This window comes from Salmo salar, chromosome 09 (assembly GCF_965601325.2).
Source record: "Salmo salar chromosome 09, fSalSal1, whole genome shotgun sequence".
Lineage (NCBI taxonomy): Eukaryota > Metazoa > Chordata > Actinopteri > Salmoniformes > Salmonidae > Salmo > Salmo salar.
Genome location: NC_138299.1, coordinates 150,367,215 through 150,390,160, shown reverse-complemented (window position 1 = coordinate 150,390,160; position 22,946 = coordinate 150,367,215). Strand labels below are relative to the sequence as shown.

Sequence of the window (22,946 nt, the reverse complement as noted above, 5' to 3'; positions counted from 1 at the left end):
GCACACGTTGTTAATCAGGCTTTCCTGTCTGTGTTTAATCGTTACCTTGTTGCCAGTCAAAATGGTATCTCAATTGAGACCTCTAGTGTCTGTTAGCTGAAAATGCAGAGGGAAGTTGCAGGGATGCTCAAATCCAAGCCTGAAGGTCTGCAATACTGCTGGTTTTTAGGTGAATTGAGAGATTGTCACTGATGGCCAGAAATTCCACTCACCTGTAACGGATTCACTCTATAGAGCCAACCTGGAACAGAGAGACTGATAAAGAGCTTCCATCTCTAGCTGGCCTCCGCCCGGTACCCTGTCCTGAACCTTAGACACTGTCACTAATCGGCTACCAACCAGTACTCTACCCTGCACCTTAGAGACTGCTGCCCTATATACATACAGTAGTCAATAAATAATGTAATAATGTTTACATGCTTTCTACTTTTAATATAATGTGCCTTCAGAAAGTACTCACACCCCTTGACTTATTCCACAGTTTGTTGCGTTAAAGACTGAATTTAAAATAGATTAAATTGAGATTTGGTGTCACTGGCTTACACACAATACCCCATAATGTCAAACTGGAGTTAAGTTTTTAGAAATCTTTACATATTAATAAAAAATTCTAAGCTGAAATGTCTTGAGTCAATAAGTATTAAACCAATTTGTTATGGTAAGCCAAAATAAGTTCAGGAGTAAACATTAGCTTAACAAGTCACATAATAAGTTGCATCCACTCACTATGTGTGCAAAAATAGTGTTTTGCCTCTACAGGATTGGTGGGTCCCCCACGGGACGGTTGAGCTAACATAGGCTAATGCGATTAGCATGAGGTTGTAAGTAATAAGACCATTTCCCAGGACATAGACATATCTGATATTGGCAGAAATCTTAAATTCTTGTTAATCTAACTGCACTGTCCAATTTACAGTAGCTATCCAGGCTGCGTCACATCCGGCCGTGATTGGGAGTCCCATAGGGCGGCTCACAATTGGCCCAGCGTCGTCCAGGATTGGCCGAGGTAGTCATCATTGTAAATAAGAATTTGTTCTTAACTGACTTGCCAAGTTAAATAAAGGTTACATTTAAAAAATAAGAATAGTAATAATTACAGTGAAAGAATACCATGCTATTGTTTGAGGAGAGTGCACAGTTATGAACTTGAAAAGTTATTAATAAACCAATTAGGCACATTTGGGCAGTCTTGATACAACATTTTGAACAGAAATGCAATGGTTCATTGGATCAGTAAAACGGTGCACACACAATGCTGCCATCTAGTGGCCAAAATCTATATTGCGCCTGGGCTGGAATAATACATTTTGTCCTTTCTCTTGCATTTAAAAGATCATGGTACAAAAAAACTATGTTTTTTTTTATTATCTTTCACCAGATCGAAAGTATTATATTCTTCTACATTCATTTCACATTTCCACAATCGTCAAAGTGTTTCCTTTCAAATGGTATTAAGAATATGCATCTCCTTGCTTCAGGTCCTCAGCTACAGGCAGTTACAGATGAAGTCGGAAGTTTACATACACCTTAGCCAAATACATTTAAACTCAGTTTTTCACAATTCCTGACATTTAATCAGAGTAAATATTCCCTGTCTTAGGTCAGTTAGGATCACCACTTTATTTTAAGAATGTGAAATGTCAAAAATAATAACAGAGAGAATGATTTATTTCAGCTTTTATTTCTTTCATCACATTCCCAGTGGGTCAGAAGTTTACATACACTCAATTAGTATTTGGTAGCATTGCCTTTAAAATTGTTTAACTTGGGTCAAACATTTCGGGTAGCCTTCCACAAGCTTCCCACAATAAGTTGGGTGAATTTTGGCCCATTCCTCCTGACAGAGCTTGTGTAACTGAGTCAGGTTTGTAGGCCTCCTTGCTCGCACACGCTTTTTCAGTTCTGCCCACAAATGTTCTATAGGGTTGAGGTCAAGGCTTTGTGATGGCCACTCCAATACCTTGACTTTGTTGTCCTTAAGCCATTTTGCCACAACTTTGGAAATGTGCTTGGGGTCATTGTCCATTTGGAAGACCCATTTGCGACCAAGCTTTAACTTCCTGACTGATGTCTTGAGATGTTGCTTCAATATATCCACATAATTTCCCATCCTCATGATGCCATCTATTATGTGATGCGCACCAGTCCCTCCTGCAGCAAAGCACCCCCACAACATGATGCTGCCACCCCTGTGCTTCACGGTTGGGATGGTGTTCTTCGGCGTGTTGTAACGCTTGATGTAGTGGGTGTGGAGTCAGGCGCAGGAAACAAGAATGTTTGCTATCGGGCTTTAATGAATGCACCGTCAAAAGAATATACACCCAAGAACAACAACAGGGTGTAATCAAAAAACACAAGGATCCAAAAAACACGTACCACTACACGAAACACAGTGAACGACAGAAATAAGCCCACACACAGAACAGGTGGGGAAACGGGCTTGAATACCCAACTAAACACTAATGAGACACAGGTGAAACCAATAAAGACAAAACCAACAGAAAAGGAAAAAGGGATCGGTGGCAGCTAGTAGGCCGGTGACGACGACCGCCGAGCGCCACCCGAACAGGGAGAGGAGTCACCCTCGGCAGGAGTCGTGACACGTGTAAACCGCTTCCTTTTTCCTCCAAACATAACGATGGTCATTATGGCCAAACAGTTCTATTTTGGTTTCATCAGACCAGAGGACATTTCTCCAAAAAGTACGATCTTTGTCCCCATGTGCAGTTGCAAACCGTAGTCTGTTTTTTTATGGTGGTTTTGGAGCAGTGGCTTCTTCCTTGCTGAGCGACCTTTCAGGTTATGTCGATATAGGACCTGTTTCTTCCAGCATCTTCACAAGGATTGGTTTGCACTTTTTGCACCAAAGCACGTTCATCTCTAGGAGACAGAACGCGTCTCCTTCCTGAGCGGTATGACGGCTGCGTGGTCCCATGGTGTTTATACTTGCGTACTATTGTTTGTACAGATGAATGTGGTACCTTCAGGCATTTGGAAATTGCTCCCAAGGATGAACCAGACTTGTGGAGGTCTACAATTTATTTTCTGAGGTCTTGGCTGATTTCTTTTGATTTTCCCATGATGTCAAGCAAAGAGGCACTGAGTTTGAAGGTAGGCCTTGAAATATATCAAACTCAGTGCCTCTTTGCTTGACATCATGGGAAAATCAAAAGAAATCAGCCAAGACCTCAGAAAAACATTTTTTGCTTTGGAATTTGCAGTGTTGTCTAATGGTGAAACGTCTTTACCTGAACACATATCAAACTAACTCTTATATAATCCTCAGCCTTAATAAAAGCCCATTATTTCATTATGTTATCATGTAACTTCTGTCACTCTTCAATTTAAAAAAGTTACACTATACACTGAGTATACCCCCCCCCCCCCCCTGCCCTCAGAACATCATTAATTCATCGGGACATGGACTATACAAGGTGTTGAATGTGTTCCACAGGGATGCTGGCCCATGTTGACTCCAATGTTTCCCACAGTTGTGTCATGTTGGCTGGATGTCCTTTGGGTGGTGGACCATTCTTCATACACACGGGAAACTGTTGAGTGTGAAAAACCCAGCAGCGTTGCAGTTCTTGACACAAACTGGTGCGCCTGGAACCTACTACCATACCCCGTTCAAAGGCACTTAAAATCTTTTGTCTTGCCCATTCACCCTCTGAATTGCACACATACACAATCCATGTCTCCATTGTCTCAAGGCTTAAAAATCATTCTTTAACCTGTCACCTCCCCTTCATCTACACTGATTGAAGAGGATTTAACAAGTAACATTAATAAGGGATCATAGCTTTCACCTGGATTCACCTGGTCAGGCTGTCATAGAAAGAGCAGGTGTTCTTAATGTTTTGTATGCTCAGTGTGTGTGTGTGTGTGTGTGTGTGTGTGTGTGTGTGTGTGTGTGTGTGTGTGTGTGTGTGTGTGTGTGTGTGTGTGTGTGTGTGTGTGTGTGTTTGTGTACATGTGTGTGTGAAACTACTGCATACAGATGTTCGACGTGTTCATAATAATGTCATAACAACTATGCTACTTAACAATCTATTCCTTTAAGTTACACTGTGTCCGACTATATGCTAGCTATGTAAATATATACCAGCATGTGTTTTAGACGGCGCTTCGTGGATGCATGCTCTTCGATGAAAATCTCATTCCTCTCATGATGTTTTTCAGATGTTTTTCAACCACTGGAGTTCAACGTGAGCCTGTTTTCAGATTTCCTGATAGATGGACGGGAACTGGGTCTCAAGGAGATCTACACAGAGCTGGCCATCTTTCTTCTGTTGGTATACATCATGTTCGTCATCGGCAACAACATGATCATCACTCTGGTGGTCATCACTCCAAACTTCACACATCAATGTATATTTTTCTCTGTAATCTGTCTCTCACCAGTATTGTGATCACCACCAGTGTTCTACATAAAATGACATCAGTGTGTTTGTGGAATGATGTGTCCATTTCATTTGCAGGTCACTTCTTGCAGATGTATACCTATTTGACATTCCAAACTACAGAGGGATTTCTCCTATGTGCTGTGGCCTACAACCGCTATGTTGCTAATCTGCAATCCTTTATGTTACAACAGCATTATGACAATCAAAATGTGTGTTCCTGGCCTCAATAACATGGGCTCCCAGCATTGAATGTCATTCTTGCATCAAAACTACCTTTCCGTAGTCATCAGATAATGTATTGGTTTTGTGATTATCCTCCGACTGTTACATTGTCTGGTTGGAAACAATATTTTTGATAGATCTAGCCCTCGCATGTGCTTTATTTGTGATGTATGTTCCATTCACTGTCATAATTTGGTCATATTGTAAAATCATCAAATCCGTTTGAAAAATTGCCACATCTGAAGGGCGGAAAAAATACTTTCTCTACTTGCTCCTCATCTCATTGCTGTCATTACCTTCTACATTGCTTATTCATGTGTCTACATCAGTGCTAAATCATATCATATTCATCCCAATGTCATCATCTGATGTCTATTGTCAACGGTGTTTAACTCCTCTTGTGAATCTACTTGTTTACAGTTTCAGGAACAAACAGATAGAGGCTTCTGTCCTGAAACTCCTGTCTCCAATAAAGTTATTCCATAATGCACCATGTTTACATTTCATTATTATTATTATTGACCCTGAGGAATATACAGGGATGCCGAAACGTTGGTAAATACCCATTGAGTTGCTGGGAGTTTGTATATGGATTGTGCGACTTTCTTTATTTGATAGTTTATAGATTTTATTATTTAACAATGAATGAGCAGGTCTGAATTGGAGAATATGATTCTGTTACTTAGACATGGTAAAAAGTTACTCCGCAAGGTAAAACCAATGTCTCTACATTTTGGGTAAAACCAATGTCTCTACATTTTGGGTAAAACCAATGTCTCTACATTTTGGGTAAAACCAATGTCTCTACATTTTGGGTAAAACCAATGTCTATACATTTTGGGTAAAACCAATGTTTCTACATTTTGGGTAAAACCAATGTCTCTACATTTTGGGTAAAACCAACGTCTCTACATTTTGGGTAAAACCAATGTCTCTACATTTTGGGTAAAACCAATGTCTCTACATTTTGGGTAAAACCAATGTCTCTACATTTTGAGTAAAACCAATGTCTCTACATTTTGGGTAAAACCAGTGTCTATACATTTTGGGTAAAACCAGTGTCTATACATTTTGGGTTGATATTGACTTGAGCTTTCAGATTTGAAAACGATCACACACATTTAAGCATCATTTTAAAAGGACATGTACAACTCCCTGCTGGCAACACAACTGTTTGTTTTATATCAGCATCTGCAGTTAATATCTAGCTAGCCAATGGAGTTTGTTAAGAGTTTGTTGAACATCTATCCATGCATATAGACATTTTAGAGGATCAAAATTAAGTGTTGGACATAATTAATCAGAAACGATGTGCTCCAGTCATAAAGGAAAGGAAAGGAGGATAGCTAGTCAGTTGTACAACTGAATGCATTCAACTGAAATGTGTTTTCTGCATTTAACCCAACCCCTCTCAATCAGAGGCAAAAATAATGATGCAACGTGAAGGGCGGCACAGAAGAAAGTCATTATTATTATTTGTTTTAGCTCTGCTCTCATTTGCCACGAATGCCATGCACGTATTACCAATCAATGCATGCTTGGGAGTTATTAGGCCTTGTCACGTTCTGACCAGTAAAGGGGTTATTTGTTATTGTAGTTTGGTCAGGACGTGGCAGGGGGTGTTTGTTTTATGTGGTACGGGGTTTGTTGGGTTATGTTATTATGTAAGAGGGGTGTTTGTTTAGAGTGTTTCGGGGTTTGTTGGGCTATGTTCTTGTTAGTTTATTTCTATGTTAGTTCTAGTCTTTCTATGTCTATGTTTAGTTAATGGGGTTGACCTTCAATTGGAAGCAGCTGCTCCTCGTTGCTTCTAATTGAAGGTCTTATTTAAGAGGGGTGTTTTTTTACTATGGGATTTGTGGGTAGTTGTCTCCTGTTTAGTGTCTGAGCACCTGATAGGACTGTTAGTGTCGTTTGTTTTGTATACGTGATTTGTTTCTTCACATTAAAAAGAAGATGAGTATACACGTTCCCGCTGCGTTTTGGTCTGATCCTTATGACACCTGTTACAGGCCTACTGTTGTGTGAAACCCTGATTGTCTGGAATAATCCCAGGAAACCAACTATGTTCTGAACTAGGAGAGAGCTTGCATTCAGAGGTGTGTGGAACCCCCTGGGCACTGCAGGAGGGCCATAAAATCAACAGAAACACAACACTTGGTCTCTAGATCAAGTCCACATGATGACCTGTACATTGAGATAAACTAGTCAGTCAAATTGTCAACCCACTATCAGGTGTTTGATCTTTTCCATATTCCTCTGTGAATGAAGTCTTAAGTGAATAATTTTTTGCAAACTGTATTAAGCAGCATTGTTTTGTGTACAGTACACAGACGGTAAGTGTTAATGTATGGTGGCAGGCATTTCAAACCATTGGTGTTGTTGGGCTAATTCAATACCAGATTCATCAATTCATCATTTGCATCAATGGCTATTCAAAATTGTTTATATTTAAATGTAGTGTATACTATAGAGATTCATTATTCATGTTTGTATGTCTTTTTTTTGTGTCTGTTCACAGAAATAGTCCAAATAATATCCAAATCTGGCATGTCAACAACATAAATGCCCTGAATACAGCTTTCACAATATAGAAAGTGTCTCATACAAAATAAGAACTATTTCTGTCTTTCTCAAGCAAATGCTGATATTGTGCACCTTAGTAAAAGGATCTTCCTTGACCTCCAGAAGACTCTTGCCTTCAAGCCAACGTGACAGTTGTGACTGAATTCCTCTTCATTTGGGTTGAGAGCGGGCTGAAAAACATCTACCTAGAGCTGGCCATCTTCCTATTGGTGGTCTACTTGATGATCCTGATTGGAAACCTCATCATACTTACCCTGGTGGCGACAGACCCCAAGCTGCAGTCAGCCATGTACATTTTCCTCAGCCACCTGTCCCTCGTAGACATTGTGATATCGACCAGTGTTCTGCCTAAGATGATATCAGTGAGTTTGTGGAATGACGTAACTATCTCCTACTCAGAGTGTTCCCTCCAGTTGTATGTGTATTTGTCATTTCAAACCGTCGAGAGCATGCTGCTGTGTGTCATGGCCTATGGCCGCTATGTCGCCATCTGCAATCCCTTACGCTACAGCAGCATTATCACTAACGCTTCAAACACACCGACTGCGTCATTGCATCATTCCTGCATAACATTTTGCGCAGCTAGGCAACTATACTGATGCAGGTATATTTTGCAGATGGTCGCATGCCGTTGGACACATGGAGAAGAGAATCATTTTCGCAGTATCCTCAAAACCGTGTCTTTTTGACACAACTGCTGACAGCTACAGGGACATAAACACAAAACATGCTGCTTGGAGACAAGTGTCCACGATAGTAGGATTGCCATGTGAATTTAGTAGTGAGCTTGTGCTAGATGTGGCTAGTTAACGTTAGCTAGCTAGCTAACCTATCTTGCTAACCTAGCCAATGAGGTGTGTGTGTGTGAAAGAAATAGTCATTTAAATTATGCTAGTTACTACCCCTGATAACTTTACCAAATAATCATGTTTGAAAGAGTGTGAATGTCAGATAAATGGTAATAGAAATGGTAGATACTACTGTACCCCTGATCATTTGGTCAGATAACCGTGTATGTCTGTGTGTACAGTAGGTGACATGTTCATGATAGCTAACTAATAACTATAGTTATGCTAGGTAATGGTTTGGCTTATCATGTCTATGTAGAAGAAGACTGTAGGAGGTAGTGGAGAGGACTCAGGGACAGGTATCAGAGAGAGAGAAGGGCAGAGAAAGAGAAGAAGAGGTCTGGGTCAGCAGCTTCAGGCCAGCAGCCTTGGCACTTCTGCTACGTTCTTTCTTTTCTGGATCCATTTATTGTGCCTATGGCAACGAGTGGCAATTTTACAGCCAGACCCTCTACTATGTCATCCACAAGTGTTGTCCCCACCGGTGCATCAAGACCCTCAATGTCATCTACAAGTGCGACCATCGCCTCCACTGGTGCAGCGAGACCCTCTACAATGTCTACATCATCCACGAGTATGACCACCACCGGTGCAGCCATGGAAGACGATGAAATGGAGGAAGCACCTCTGGATCTCGGACCACCTGAGATTATTATGAACCTCACAGAAGTGACCACTGAGGACCTCATTGAACAGGATGTGGCCGTGGAGACAAACAGAGAGAGAAACGAAGAGGAACAACGTCACACCAGGCGTCATCGGAGGTACCAGCCCCCAGAGCCACTCAACTCATTTCAGCAGAGGCTCCTCCAAGCCGTAGAGAGGGATGCAGCCCAACCTGATGCTCACAGGAAGGAGGATGAAGAGACCCTCTGCCATGAGCCTGGTGTCAACACTGAAGAAGCTGCCTCAGCAAAGAAAAGCAGCAGTCAAGGTTAAAATGTATCAGCTGCTTTTCAATGGTTCATTTTTTTCCTCTACATTACAGGTAGTGTCAAGTGTTGCGACAGTGAAGTAAAGTAGGTCATTTTTACAGTATACTCATGTAGGCTAATTGGTATTTCAGATCAAAGTATTAATATGAGGCAAATGTATAGCTGTTGTTTCTAGGTTAAAAAATATCCCAAAACAACAGTTTGCTGTCTAAATATTTGCCTGTCATATTCATCTTTTGATCTGAAATACAAATTCCATGAGTAAACAGCGAGTATTACCAACTTTACCGCACTGTTCCAATATTTATGCCTCTAACTACACTATACAAGCAGTATTTAGTTAACATAAATCTCACCTTTTATGGTGTTCTATTATGTTAAGCTTGTATGTGTTGTTTTTCTCTTCCCTTCCAGAGATGGAGTCAATTTAGCCGAGCAGCTCACAGGAAGGACAGGAAGAGGAGAGGAGTTGTCTGGTTGTTGTTTTGACCTCCCTCATTGTACCTTTCTTTTCACACACGTCAGTTCCGTTTAAATTCAGTCAATTCATAAAGTCATTTGTTTATAAAGTCTTAGGAAAGCATTCATTATTTGTGTTACTGCAAGGAGTGTGTACTGGCGGCAGAGAAGTCAGACGCAGGAGAACAAAAACTGTGTTTCCAAACGGCGTAGTTTAAAAACAAAAAAACTCACCGGAAAACAGAGCAATCAAATAATGGGTACATAACCCGACGTACACCAGGACAGACGTTCACAAGCACTTACAATAAATAATCACTGACAAGGACATGAGGGGGAACAGAGGGTTAAATACACAACATGTAATTGATGGGATTGGAACCAGGTGTGATGGAAGACAAGACAAAACCAAAGGAAAATGAAAAGAGGATCAGCGATGGCTAGAAGGTCGGTGACGTCGACCGCCGAACGCCGCCCGAACAAGGAGAGGGACCGACTTCAGCGGAAGTCGTGACAGTTACATAGATTTCTGAACTGACAGAATTGAAACTCGTACACCGGAGAATTCACAGATGCTCTTGTTGGTCTCTTACGAGACTAAAGGTGAATATATTTATTTCATTTAAAACCACTTGATAACCAGGGTGTTGAAACTTTTTGTGAAGTTATGTTCCATCGACTGGTCCATGACGTCCAGGGGCCATTTGTTTGTTTCGCTGTGTTATGGCAACACATTATTTATTTTTTTCAGAGACACACACACACACACCTCTCCTCCACTCCTCTCTGTACCTCAGATCTCCAGTGCCCTGCTCTCTCGCTCTTTATGGCCATGTCTGAAGTTCCTCTACTATGTCTAGGCTTTATGAGTAGAGTCCCTGTATCTGTCTGCAGTTCCCCTACTACGTCTAGGCTTTATGAGTAGTCCCTGTATCTGTCTGCAGTTCCCCTACTACGTCTAGGCTTTATGAGTAGTCCCTGTATCTGTCTGCAGTTCCCCTACTACGTCTAGGCTTTATGAGTAGTCCCTGTATCTCTCTGCAGTTCCCCTACTACGTCTAGGCTTTATGAGTAGTCCCTGTATCTGTCTGCAGTTGTGCCAAAAATACATGCTCTTGTATGTTCTCTTATAGATTACAGGCTAAACATTCATTTTTGACATTTTTTACACACACACACCTCTTTCAATAGTTACATTTTTTTTTACATTTTACAACACACGTACCTATCATGTTCTTTCCTGTACTTGAATACTTATTAAACTATAATGTTTTCATAGTCAGTTGTTTCAGTTGTTTATTAATATCTGATTTAGACTTAATCTGCTTATTTCTTCCCTAAACCTTTGCAGATCTAAGACAAGATGAAAGTAAAAACACATTCTCTTCCTAATTTCTTTTTTTTCCACCTGTATTTTGTCAGGCCAGTGAACATGGTGGTAAACTGTACTATTTGTTATCATACTAACTGTATGTCGTATAACCTTAATTAGTGCTCCTGCTCACCTGATGTACCGTGCCAGGTGTGTATAATACTGACGTTAATGGGAGAGGGAAGGGTTAAGGTCTGGTCTTTACTCCCAAATGTCACTTAAATATAGCTTCCAAATGAAGAGACAATGATACATAAAGTAATCTGGGGAAAAAATGCAATTTTCTGGACAATGGTGGATGGTTCTTAAAATAACCTTTGTGTTATGGGGCTCTTAAAAGAGCTGTTTCCCTCCACGGCATACTGCCATGGGACTTCATCTGCTGACGATGAGAAGTAGGTGGTCAACTTCTCCCTCACCTGGAGTGCCTGTCTGGGGGCGTTGTTGGCACCTGCCCTGGTGACATCAGGTAGGTGACCATTTGGCGTGCCCATCTCCATCCAGAGCGGCTCCTGGAATGACCTCCGTAGGTAGTTGTGGAGAACACATGTGGCCTTCACGCAGGCATCGACATTTTAGGGGCTGAGACCAAGCACTCTCCGATACATTCTCCACCGGGCTGCCAGAATCCCAAAGGCGCATTCAACAACTAACCTTGCCCTGGACAGCCGTTTGTTAAAGATCCTTACAGGCTTTGGCAGCTGGCGTCCAGCGTAGGGCCTCATGAGGTTGGGTCTAAAGGGAAGGCCTCATCGTCAACGAAGACGTTGGGAACAGGTCCCAGGTCTTCAGCCCCAGGGAGTGATGCAGGTGGTGGAATCTCCAGGGTGCCATCCTGAAGTGCCTGGCCGAAGGCAGAGTCCCGGAGGGTCCCGCCATCACTTCCCTTGCCGTAAGCACCAACATCAACAACACGGAAAGAGTAGATGGCATCTACTACAGCCAAGAGTACAACTGAATATGTACCCGTGTAGTTGTAGAATTGCGAACCTGAGCACCGTGGAGCCTGGATTACTACATGTTTCCCGTCAATGGAGCCAAGACAGTTGGGGAAATTCCACCTCTCCAGGAACTCGGCAGCGATGGCCCTCCAGTCTTCCTCCTTGGGGACAGGCATGTATTCACCAACCAGACAGTCCCAAATGGCTTGTGCCACAGAGGGGACAACGCCTGCCACCGTGGACCGTCCAACTCGGAAGCTGAATCCAATGGTCCTGTAGGAGTCCCCTGTCGCCAAGAATCTGCAATATAATTCAAAATAATGATCAATATTGTGTGTAACTTGAATTCCACACACATATTATATCTACTCATATAGCTACCTCATTACAGTTTATTATGCTCTACTAATTATATTATAATACTCATCAACCATCATTAACAATGCCTTGAAACAGTACAATTCAGTCTATGACTATATCAATAAACTGTATCCCAGGCCAACTCTACTCTTAGAAAGAATGGTACTATCTACTTAAAAGGGTTCTCCGGCTGTCCCCACAGGAGATCCCTTTTTGGTTCCAAGTAGAACCCTATTGGATTCCATGTAGAACATTTTCCCCAAAGGGTTATACCTGGAACCAAAAATTGTTATCCTATGGGGAAAGCAGAAGGACACTTTTGGAACCTTTTCCTCTAAGAGTGTATGTGAGTCCAATAAGAATGTAATGAATGACTGTAACTGTCTTGAACAACAATGGGTCCTGGAGAAGACTAGCCTACCTTCATCAGGGCAGAAGGCACCTCAACTTTCTTTTCATTTGGTAACATTGCGTAATTAAAAAAGGATTATAAACCAACTTTGGGAAAGTTATAGTCCTAATGAACATTCTGTAAAAGTACATCTGATGTCAAATAAGGACTATTAACTAGAGAGCCCTTTAGCTAGCTAGGTTGCACATAAAAACAATGTATCAAATATCAATCAATTATGGTATCAAAGGCTTTAAAAATGTACTAGAATGTACCTTACCGGAGAAAAATCGCCAGGCGTTCAATTGGGCTGATGGACTCCCGGTAGTTGGTATCCATCCGGGCGATCCTGGCTCCAACCATCTGGAGCAGGTGATCGATCTGGCTTCGGTCCAGACGAAAGTAACTTGGGAATTCCTCTCCAAACAGTCGAAGCTCTTGAATGAGACGGTGGACTCCCCTGTCTGCTTTCGGGACTTTAACCATCTCTGGACCCACACTGACCTGCGCTTTCGGCGGGGCTGGTCCCGGCCCAACAGCGCGATCAAGACCACCTTCCTCAACGTTGGTCTCATTGTTGAAAGAGCCTACTCTGCTATCTTGACTATTTATTATTGCATTTCCCTCCAAAATTGCATTTTGTATGTCAATTAATTTGTGGAAGTCATCGAATAATAATATACTTGGCAAATAAATGAATAAAACATGTAAAGAAATTATGCAATTAAACTTTTTATTATGTAATCCCAATTTTTTTTACTGGATATGTGTGCAACAAAAATTCAACATTCATATTTTGCTACGTTCTGTCAAGTCTACGCATAGAATTTGATGCATACGTTCGATAAATCGATAAATCGAACGTATGCACCACACAGAACGCACTGCAACTGCCTCTGCAACACAATGCTGTAAGGCAAACGCAGCGTTCCATTGGAAATTAATGTCATTCTGGTGTATCAAAACGCAAAACACAGTCGGTGTGATCGAAGCGTAAGAGACTGTGCGGTCTGTTGACTACAGCGGCATGGGCATCAGGACTCCGTTTACCTGTCTTCTGTGTCATTTTCGCAGCACAATTGCCCTTCTGTAGCAACAAAATACATTTTTGGTTCTGTGACCTTCCTCCTGTAGTTTCACTGTCCTGTTCGGACACAACCTTTTTGATAGACGTGGCTCTTGTGTGAGCTTTAATAGCGATCTATTTCCCGTTCACTGTCATTATTTGGTCCTACTTCAGCATCATTGTAGCCGTCTGCAAGATTGCATCTTCAGAGGGCCGTATGAAAGCCTTCTCTACCTGCTCGCACATCTCACTGTCATCCTCACCTTCTACCTCGCTCACCCCTGCGTCTACATCAGTGCCAAATCTGAAAACGTTCACTGTGAAGTTATAATCTTGATATCTATTGTTAACTGCTTCCTGACTCCTGTTACGAATCCCATCATCTATAGTTTAAGAAACAAAGAGACAAAGGCTGCGCTGAGAAAGCTCTGTTCTGGTAAGGGCGACTCTGATGGTGTACAACAGGGACACTTTCGAACCGTTGTGGGGATAAACAGTCAATTACAATATTCAGCTATACAAAATGCAGTAATTTGTCAGGAGACTTGCTGGATGTCTGAGCAGATCTAATTAAATATTTCTCTGTGGAGAGAGGTGAGATCAGTAGGGAATACAAGTTGGCACATCAAAGCAACGCATATGATGTACAGTTCAGGATCTACACATACAGTTCAATCCACCATAAACGGACAATAAAGACTGGTTTACATAACAGCTAATAATTAAAGTGCTAATCTTTGTTTCTCTTAACAATATCACTTGCATGTTAAAGTTGAATTGCCACTTTTAATATATCAGACACACACTAAATGATGGTATGATGAGATATTGTCAGTGCTTCATTTCAGCCGAATCCTGCCAGAACAGGATCCAGCACCTCTCCGTTTTGGACTGTTTTGTTCCGGTACCTATTTGGCCGTATCCGGTACCTCTCATGGCATGAAAAATAATTGCCACTTTTTTCAATGTAAAAATTATAATAAAAGCGGTCAAAGTTCATACGAATTGTCTCTTCGTAAATACTCCTGTCCCCCCAAAAATGCTATGTGAAATAGTAGATTTTCATCCCGGGCCTAGTATTCTAAGAGTAGTTTCGGGTCGGGTCGGGCCGGCCAGGGTTTATGGTTTGCGCCACATTGTAACGGATGTTTGAGACCAACGCTTGGCCGTGCCTGTGTGAGAAGCGCGCCTCTATCTCTCACATAACTAGAATTAGATGAACTTTCTACGATCTCTCTCCATCTCTGCTCTGATAGACATGAGCCTGCAACTCTCATCTCTCATGCACTTTATCATTTTTTCCTGATAGAACCAGTTCTGAAGGAACTGCAGCACCCCTGATAAATACATTTGCTAAAATTATAGAATTACTGCTGTCTGTTAATGAAATCATTCAGAATAGCCTACTACACCACGAGAAGGCCTATAATCTAGCCATCAAGGATCAATAGCTTATTTTTTTTAAATAGCCTAGCTGTGGATTGTAGCCCAGTAATAACGAATAACCTACAGTAGGTAACGCGCGGCAAATCTGTCCGTGAAAAAACAGCATGCAGACAAAACCGTTTTTTCGCAATATTTCAAATACAGTCGAGGGGAAGCACAGGTTGGAAAGCAATTGGCTCCTGCTGAAAAGTGAAGACTATGCTGTAGGCAAGCAAAATATTTGATCAACATCCAAATATTGTTTTACCAAAGAGAGAGAGCGAGGCTTTTGGCATGAGCGCATCATTGGTTGAGTCAGTGAAACTGGAAAGCATTTTTAGGAATTTCCTAGGCATGTTGATGGATTCAAGACAAGGTCGTTTTCATTGATCTCATATTCTCAGTTTGTCAATGTCAAAGATTATGCCAGTCTCCAGTCATGCAAAATGACGTAGAATTGCATGAAATGCGTTTATAAAAGGCCACATTTTTTCCCAGACCCTAGTCTACAAATTATTTTCCCGATGTGTGCAACTTTTGTAAGTGCCTCTACTCTACTGCTCTATGTCACTACGCACATGCGATAGTATGCATGCAATGCTTTATTATAAGGGTGATTCTTTTTCTCATTCGTTCTGGTACCTTAGAACTCCCCATGTCGCTCTCACTTTTTGTTCTGGAACCTCCCGATTTACAAATTAAGCACTGGATATTGTGATGCTGTAATTGATTATTTAAGTGTTTTGAAATGTCACAAACATAATTGATTTTCATGTGTTATTAAATGTTGATAAATTAACCCAAAAAGCTTAAATCAACTATTAATTTCTGTTTTACCATCCCTGAATGGTAATTTAAGGTATTGCAATTCCCATGTTCACTTTTAAATTAATGCTAGAAACTACAAATAATGATCTTACACACACCACATGTAGAGATGTAGGATCTTAATTTGATCAACCTTTTGCAGGAGAACTGCAGGAAATTTAAAATGTGTAGTTTATGTGAGGTTTAAAAAGGCTTCTTAAGTTTGTAATTTCCACTTTGAAATTTCAGACTTGATTTTCTCTTACGAAAAATGTATCAACCCCTACAAAAATGTCCATGAATTATATTCCACATAATCATTCACATTCCTGTTGCTGCAGCAGGATTATTTTCCTGCTGTAGCAAACTGGCTCAAATTAAGATCCTACATCTGTATGACAACTAAACTGTAAAAGTAAACAATAACAACATATGTAGGTAACAAACACACATTTGGAATATCAAACAATTAAATTCAATTGATTCAATTGATCCTTGTGTTCAGATTAGGCCTTAATGTATAAAAAAGTGTGAGGTGAAAAGTGGAAACTGATCACTACAAACGTATTGCACATGTTGCCTGTTCTCTCATTTTGGTTATCCTCAATAAGTGTAAAACCGAAAACATTTTGATACACCATTTCAGGTAATACTTCCTTCACTTCAACATGTTTTCTCCTGTTTTGTACCTAATGAACACAGCCCAGGTATGAAGTTAGATGGCTTTCCCCATGATGAGCAGGCTCATGGAAAACACCATGATGAAAAAGATCCACATGAAGAATCGGTCCAACACCTTCGCCACCTTCTTCCACTCCCCAGTCCTTTTCGCTGTGGCCCTCGTATCTCTATAACAGTTGGCAATGTACTCAATATTTCGGAGGAGCTGCTGTTGCTGACAGGTGCACTGGGTCTTACACAACTCCTCTCTCCCTGTACTCTCTCCTACTCCACCATTCCGGCTCCTCCTGGCTGCAGCCAGCCCTGGTGAGTCCCCACAGTCCATGAACATGCCGTTTCTCCAGGCACTGTAGTGGTTGGTGGGGTTCCTCCCCAAGGAGCCGGTGGGGCTTATCAACTGATCTTCTGTCTCCTCAATTATCTTCTGGGTCATGCCGTCTTGACCTCTTTCCACCTTCAGAATCAAGTCTTCTTGGACCGCTTGTCCGTTCATGGTGTAGTTGTTGCACCTCTGAGAGGTAGGTTGAGGTGGCGGGTCCTGTTTCTCAGGCTGGAAAAACATGCAGTTCTCCCCTACTTCATATACAAAGCACACCCTGGCCATGTACTGCAGAATGAAGATCTTGGCCCACTTGGGCACAGGCTTGGCGTCTGGGCCACAGTGGTGGATGTTCGTGATAAAGATGGTCAGGGCCGTGGAGGCTGTTATCATGGTCATGGTGGCTATGTAGTACTTTCCTGTGGGACATTGAAAGAGGAACATGTATTATTGTCACTATCTAACATTGAATGGTACTGATGTCACTTTAAAGGTCCTGTTTTCCCCTTGACAGAGACAGTGCATGAAGTTCAATCAACTACAGTGTTACGGACATGTTCATCACTAGCTAAATGATTGCCCTCAGGGGCGGACTGGCCATTTGGCATTTCGGAAAATTTCAGATGGGCTGGTCCATTTTTAGCCTAGTGGGCCTGTCTCACTTGTTTTTTTTCTGCAAAATGATCATGATCTGGGTAGTAATGGGGGCCTCAAGGGAGAAAATAGTCTGATGTGGGGGACTCAAGTAAAATAATGGGCCAGTGTGTTAGAAACGTCAGGGCCGATTTCTGGTCCCAGTCCACCCCTGATTGCACTCACCAATAAGTGGCACGTTCTCTGATGGAGGCATGGTTTCAGCGACCAGCAGCTGAAACACGGTGAGAGCCAGCATGACGGTGATGCCCAGGGACACCTTCTCCCCAGAGTCAGCCGGCAGGTAGAAGCCCAGCGGAGCCAGGAAGGAGATCATCACACACGGGATGAGCAGGTTGAACACGTAGAAGGAAGCCTTCCTCTTTAGTTGGAGAGTGTAGGTCACATCAGGGTAAGGTTCAGCACAGCAGCCATACAGAATTATGTTCCTCTTGGCAGGCATCCCCAGCACCTGAGAACCAGGACCACAATGGCAATAAGTGATTCAGTCATTCATTCATTCATTGGGGAAAAGATGGACAGAGTTCAAAACAGAGGATAAGAAGTTAGACCGTGTTTCCCAATGGTATAAATATGTTAACTGTACTGTGTTTTTATCATCAAGGTTTTTTTATTGAGTGTATTGTTGCAACTCTATGTATTTTAAATTGGTCAAATAAAAGTGATCAATTAATTCACCTCCCATTCCACATTCTCTACCACGTCAGCCAGGTCGGCGTGGTCCATGGCATTCTGGAGGTCCATCTGGTTACCGTTGTAGGTCCAGGAGCCGTAGGTGAATCTGCACTGCTGGACATCAAACGGGAAGAAGGATACGTCTACCTTACAGGAGCTCTTGGTGATAACCGGGGAGTCCCATATGATCTGGCCATCGTGGCGGATAACCACATTAGTGTCCATGGAGCCTGTGAAATGGCTATCAGCACTGAAATACATACAGAGAGGTCACCTTTGGGAGAGGGAGGGAGGGAGGGAGGGAGGGAGGGAGGGAGGGAGGGAGGGAGGGAGGGAGGGAGGGAGGGAGGGAGGGAGGGAGGGAGGAAGGGAGGGAGGGAGAGGGAGAGAGAGAGAGAGAGAGAGGGATAGAGAGAGCTAGAGAGAGAGGGATAGAGAGAGAGCTAGAGAGAGAGCTAGAGAGAGAGAGCTAGACTAGCAAGACCAACCAGGCATGACTAGCAGGACCAACCAGGCATGACTAGCAGGACCAACCAGGCATAACTACCAGGACCAACCAGGCATAACTACCAGGACCAACCAGGCATGACTAGCAGGACCAACCAGGCATGACTAGCAGGACCAACCAGGCATGACTAGCAGGACCAACCAGGCATAACTACCAGGACCAACCAGGCATAACTACCAGGACCAACCAGGCATGACTAGCAGGACCAACCAGGCATGACTAGCAGGACCAACCAGGCATAACTACCAGGACCAACCAGGCATAACTACCAGGACCAACCAGGCATGACTAGCAGGACCAACCAGGCATGACTAGCAGGACCAGGTGACTAGCAGGACCAACCAGGCATAACTACCAGGACCAACCAGGCATGACTAGCAGGACTAGCCAAAGGCACAAGAAAATCAATGGAAGAAGAGTGGACCCGTTATGAAAAGAGATAGCTCTTTTGTGGATTGCCTCCACTTTGTTTCTGCATTTTATAACCTTGATGTTTTATTGTCACATAGGTGCAGTGAAATGTGTTGTTTTACAGGCTCAGCAACAATAGTACAGCACTACTGGAGCAGATTTGTGTTAAGTGCTTTGCTCAAGGGCATATCGACAGATTTTTCAACTTTTCGGCTCGGGTATTCAAACTAGTGACCTTTCAGTTATTGGCTGAACACTCTAACCGCTAGGCTACCAGCCGCCAGTTACTTCCCAGATTCCCAGTACATACAGTAGTGTATAAAAAGCAGAAAACGACCAGAACACTCCCTTGAATAAATGTCTTCAAGGAGTGTTCCGCTTGTGCCTTCACACTGACAACAACGTTGATGTGTGGAATGGATTGTGGGAGCAACAGAGCTCTTTGATGAACCCAATACCAGTCCAACCTACTTGTTATATAAGACTATATCAGGTCTCCATATATAACTACTAGGTATACGGATGGTATCAAGTCCATCATAATCATCTTTACTCCAGGTGAGGTATGAGTCTACCCACACCTGTCGTATCCACAGATATGCTGTCAAGATCTGGTTACGTTCATCCTGCAACAGAGGGAACAAGGGCTTCATTTCACTAGTTATTAACTTAGCACTTAGAATATGACGTCTATTTCAAATGCCAAATGTGAATGTTAAGAGATTTTTTGTAGATCTTTTTGGGAATCTCTTTATTATTGTTGTATTGCTGAAATAGCCATAGTTTAAACGTAAGAAAGCTGTTACCATGTCAATTATCTGTGAGAGGGTGATCTGCAGGGTCACATTGAGGATGTTTTCTGTTTCCTCTACTGGTCTCAGGGCACTGGTGTAGTTAGTAAACAAATCATTCAGCAGCTTCTGGGCATACTTCCCATGAGCACTCCAACAGGCTAGGACAGGGCACAGAGAACAGTCTCTGCTAAATGACTAAAATGACTAATATGTCATTTAAAAATGTATAAGAAAGAACATCATTCTCACCCAAACACCAAAACACAATCAATTTATTGTAATTTATTGAGCACTACATCATTGTCATACATTTACTCAAAAATGACAATCTGTGACAACCTGATGTCAGCCAGAACAAAGATATACAGGTAACTGCCAAAATAAAGGAAACACCAACATAAAGTCTTAATAGCCGAGCCACCAGAACAGCTTCAATGCGCCTTGGCATAGATTCTACAAGTGTCTGGAACTCTATTGGAGAGATGTATTACCATTCTTCCATTAGATATTCCATCGTTTGGTGTTCTGTTGATGGTGGTGGAAAATGCTCTCATGCGCCGCTTCAGAATTTCCCGTAAGTGTTCAATTGGGTTTAAATCTGGTGACACACACACACACACACACACACACACACACACACACACACACACATATACAGAGAGACATATCCCATCATGCTTACATGACCCAAGCATGATGGGGTGTTAAGTGCGTAATTAACTCAGGAACAGTACCTGTGTGGAAGCACCTGCATTCAATATACAGTACTTTGTATCCCTCATCTACTCATGTGTTTCCCTTATTTTGGCAGTTACCTGTTCATGGGTAAAAGTCTCAGTGTGTCAGAGAACATGTGAACACATGGCAGATGGTGCAGAACACTGGGACATAGGGGGATTTGGGAGTAGATTACGCTTCTGATGCTATAGTAAGAGATCAAGTAAAGCTTCCATTATGAGCCAGCAGATGCAACTGAGGCATCTGTTGACCCCAAGCAGGGATATGTTGATACACACCCTAATCCATGGGACATTTGCCATATAATACCACCATAGAAAATAAACACAGATAGGCTATATTACACTCTGATAGACATACTGTACCATGTTCTTGTAGGTTAAATGTAAAGTTTATTGTCACATAAGCTGGATAGGTGCAGTGAAATGTGTTGTTTTACATAGTCAGTCATAGTAGTATGGCACCCCTGGAGCAAACTAGGGATAATTTCCTTGCTCAAGGGTACATCGACAGATTTTTCACCTTACCTGCTCGGGTATTCGAATCAGCAACCTTTTGGTTATCGGCCCAACGCTCTAAATGCTAGGCTACCTGCCACCCTAAAGTCCTTTATGCTGATTTATTTTTTCTTCATTTGTATAGAAAGATCAAATACTATTTGGATGAGTTTTCAACAAAATACAGTTGTGCAATCTTCTGCATACTTGGAATTTACTGGACCATTTCATTTTCTCTCCAATCTAAGATCCTGTTTCTTTGTATTATTATGTTGTTATGAGAATATATGGTTTTCCCATGTATTAAATTACATGTTTTTTTTTCAGAGAATTCATTTCAAATTCTTGACAAACATAACTGAGTTCAGAACACTGCCAGAAGCAACTGTTTACAGTGGTCTCACTGTTTCAATAAAGCCTTTTGAGGAGGCTGTAGAAAAGGGCCACAGAATTAATTTACAGTACCAGTCAAAAGTTTGGACACACCTACTTATTCCAGGGTTTTTCTCTATTTTTACTATTTTCTACATTGTAGAATAATAGTGAAGACATCAAAACTATAAAATATGACACCACTTGTCACAACACAACTGAATGGCTCAAACGCATTAAGAAGGAAAGAAATCCCACAAATTAACTTTTAACAAGGCACACCTGTTAATTGAAATGCATTCCAGGTGACTACCTCATGAAGCTGGTTGAGAGAATGCCAAGAATGCCAGAATCTCAAATATAAAATAGATTTTTATTTGTTGAACACTTTTTTGGTTATTACATGATTCTATATGTGTTATTTTATAGTTTTGATGTCTTCGCTATTATTCAACAATGTAAAAAAATTGTTAAAAAAATACAAACAAAAAAACACCTTGAATGAGTCAGTGTGTCCAAAGTTTTGACTGGTACTGTGAAAAAGATGATACCTAAACAACTGGCAGGGAGATCCTGCCTCCTGCCTGGGAAACAGCTGTGAGGGTTATCTAATCAGAATCTGACTGGGACAGAGGAAATAATCAGCCACTGTAGATGTCACAATGATTCATCATTAAGAGACCATTAATAATGTAGTTTACATCAGTTACTTCAGTAACTCTTAATGTAATACAAATCCAACAAGCTATCTGTCAAGAGGCTATTCTAAACCAGTCATGAAACCATTTAACTCACCACTTGCCTGATGTTGACTGAAAAACCAAAATGAGAAACAATCATTGCGATTGGACTGTAAGTGTGAGTTGATATGGACACTTAACATAACGTATATATTCCTAAATATGTACATTGGGAATTTACCATTTTCAACTGTACATACTTCAGCAAAAGAGAGAATCTATAGCCTACCTGGAATAATATTCAAGCAGAAAATACAACTCAGGGAACCTCGAAATCCACATAGTTTCATTTTGCTGTTACAGGTTACACTTATCTATATCCAAAAATATAGCAGATGATCATTTAAATTACGTTTATGTTCCGGGATGGATAGCTGTAGACTGCTCTTGTGCCTTGACAAAGATGATAGTTAGCGTGAGATGACTGGGGTTAGAGGCGGGGTGGAGGCTCATCATGACGTACTGAGCACTATTGGAATTTACACATAATATATTTGAATAAGACGCGTGGGACTTATCCATTGACCAAAAATCATCATCCTCAACAACAAAAACATTGACTTGAGTCTTTTCCAAATACCCCCATTTTCTCAAAGTATGTATATGGTTATTTCATGAGGCAACTTGCATTGCCAGGCTATCAAAGATAAGGCTACAGCATTTGGTGATGCGCAAGAACAGCACCACGGACAGCTCCCGTGATATAAAGTTGGCTTATCAATTATTTCAATTTCTTACA

At 41.7% G+C, this 22,946-nt stretch overlaps 1 protein-coding gene and 1 pseudogene across 1 annotated transcript; one reads left to right on the top strand and one right to left on the bottom strand.

Moving 5' to 3' along the window:
• Positions 1–102: 102 nt before the first annotated feature.
• On the top strand, positions 103–14,927 carry LOC106613180 (olfactory receptor 10J1-like; annotated as a pseudogene).
• Positions 13,252–22,725, bottom strand: chrna10a (cholinergic receptor, nicotinic, alpha 10a). The gene is made up of 6 exons (XM_082956437.1): positions 22,437–22,725; positions 19,873–20,018; positions 19,538–19,692; positions 18,151–18,397; positions 17,638–17,923; positions 13,252–17,237 (listed from the first exon to the last, which is right to left on the bottom strand). The coding sequence occupies exons 1-6, from the start codon at positions 22,495–22,497 to the stop codon at positions 16,534–16,536; spliced, it is 1,599 nt and encodes a 532-aa protein (XP_082812563.1). The 5' UTR covers positions 22,498–22,725; the 3' UTR covers positions 13,252–16,533.
• Between the last annotated feature and the right edge of the window lie 221 nt (positions 22,726–22,946).

Coding starts and splice junctions, on each gene's coding strand:
- chrna10a (XM_082956437.1), bottom strand. CDS start 22,497: ATGAAACTATGTGGATTTCGAGGTTCCCTGAGTTGTATTTTCTGCTTG. Junction 19,693..19,872: donor TCTCACAGATAATTGACATG/GTAACAGCTTTC, acceptor CCTCTGTTGCAG/GATGAACGTAACCAGATCTT. Junction 17,238..17,637: donor AGAGAACGTGCCACTTATTG/GTGAGTGCAATC, acceptor AATGTCCCACAG/GAAAGTACTACATAGCCACC.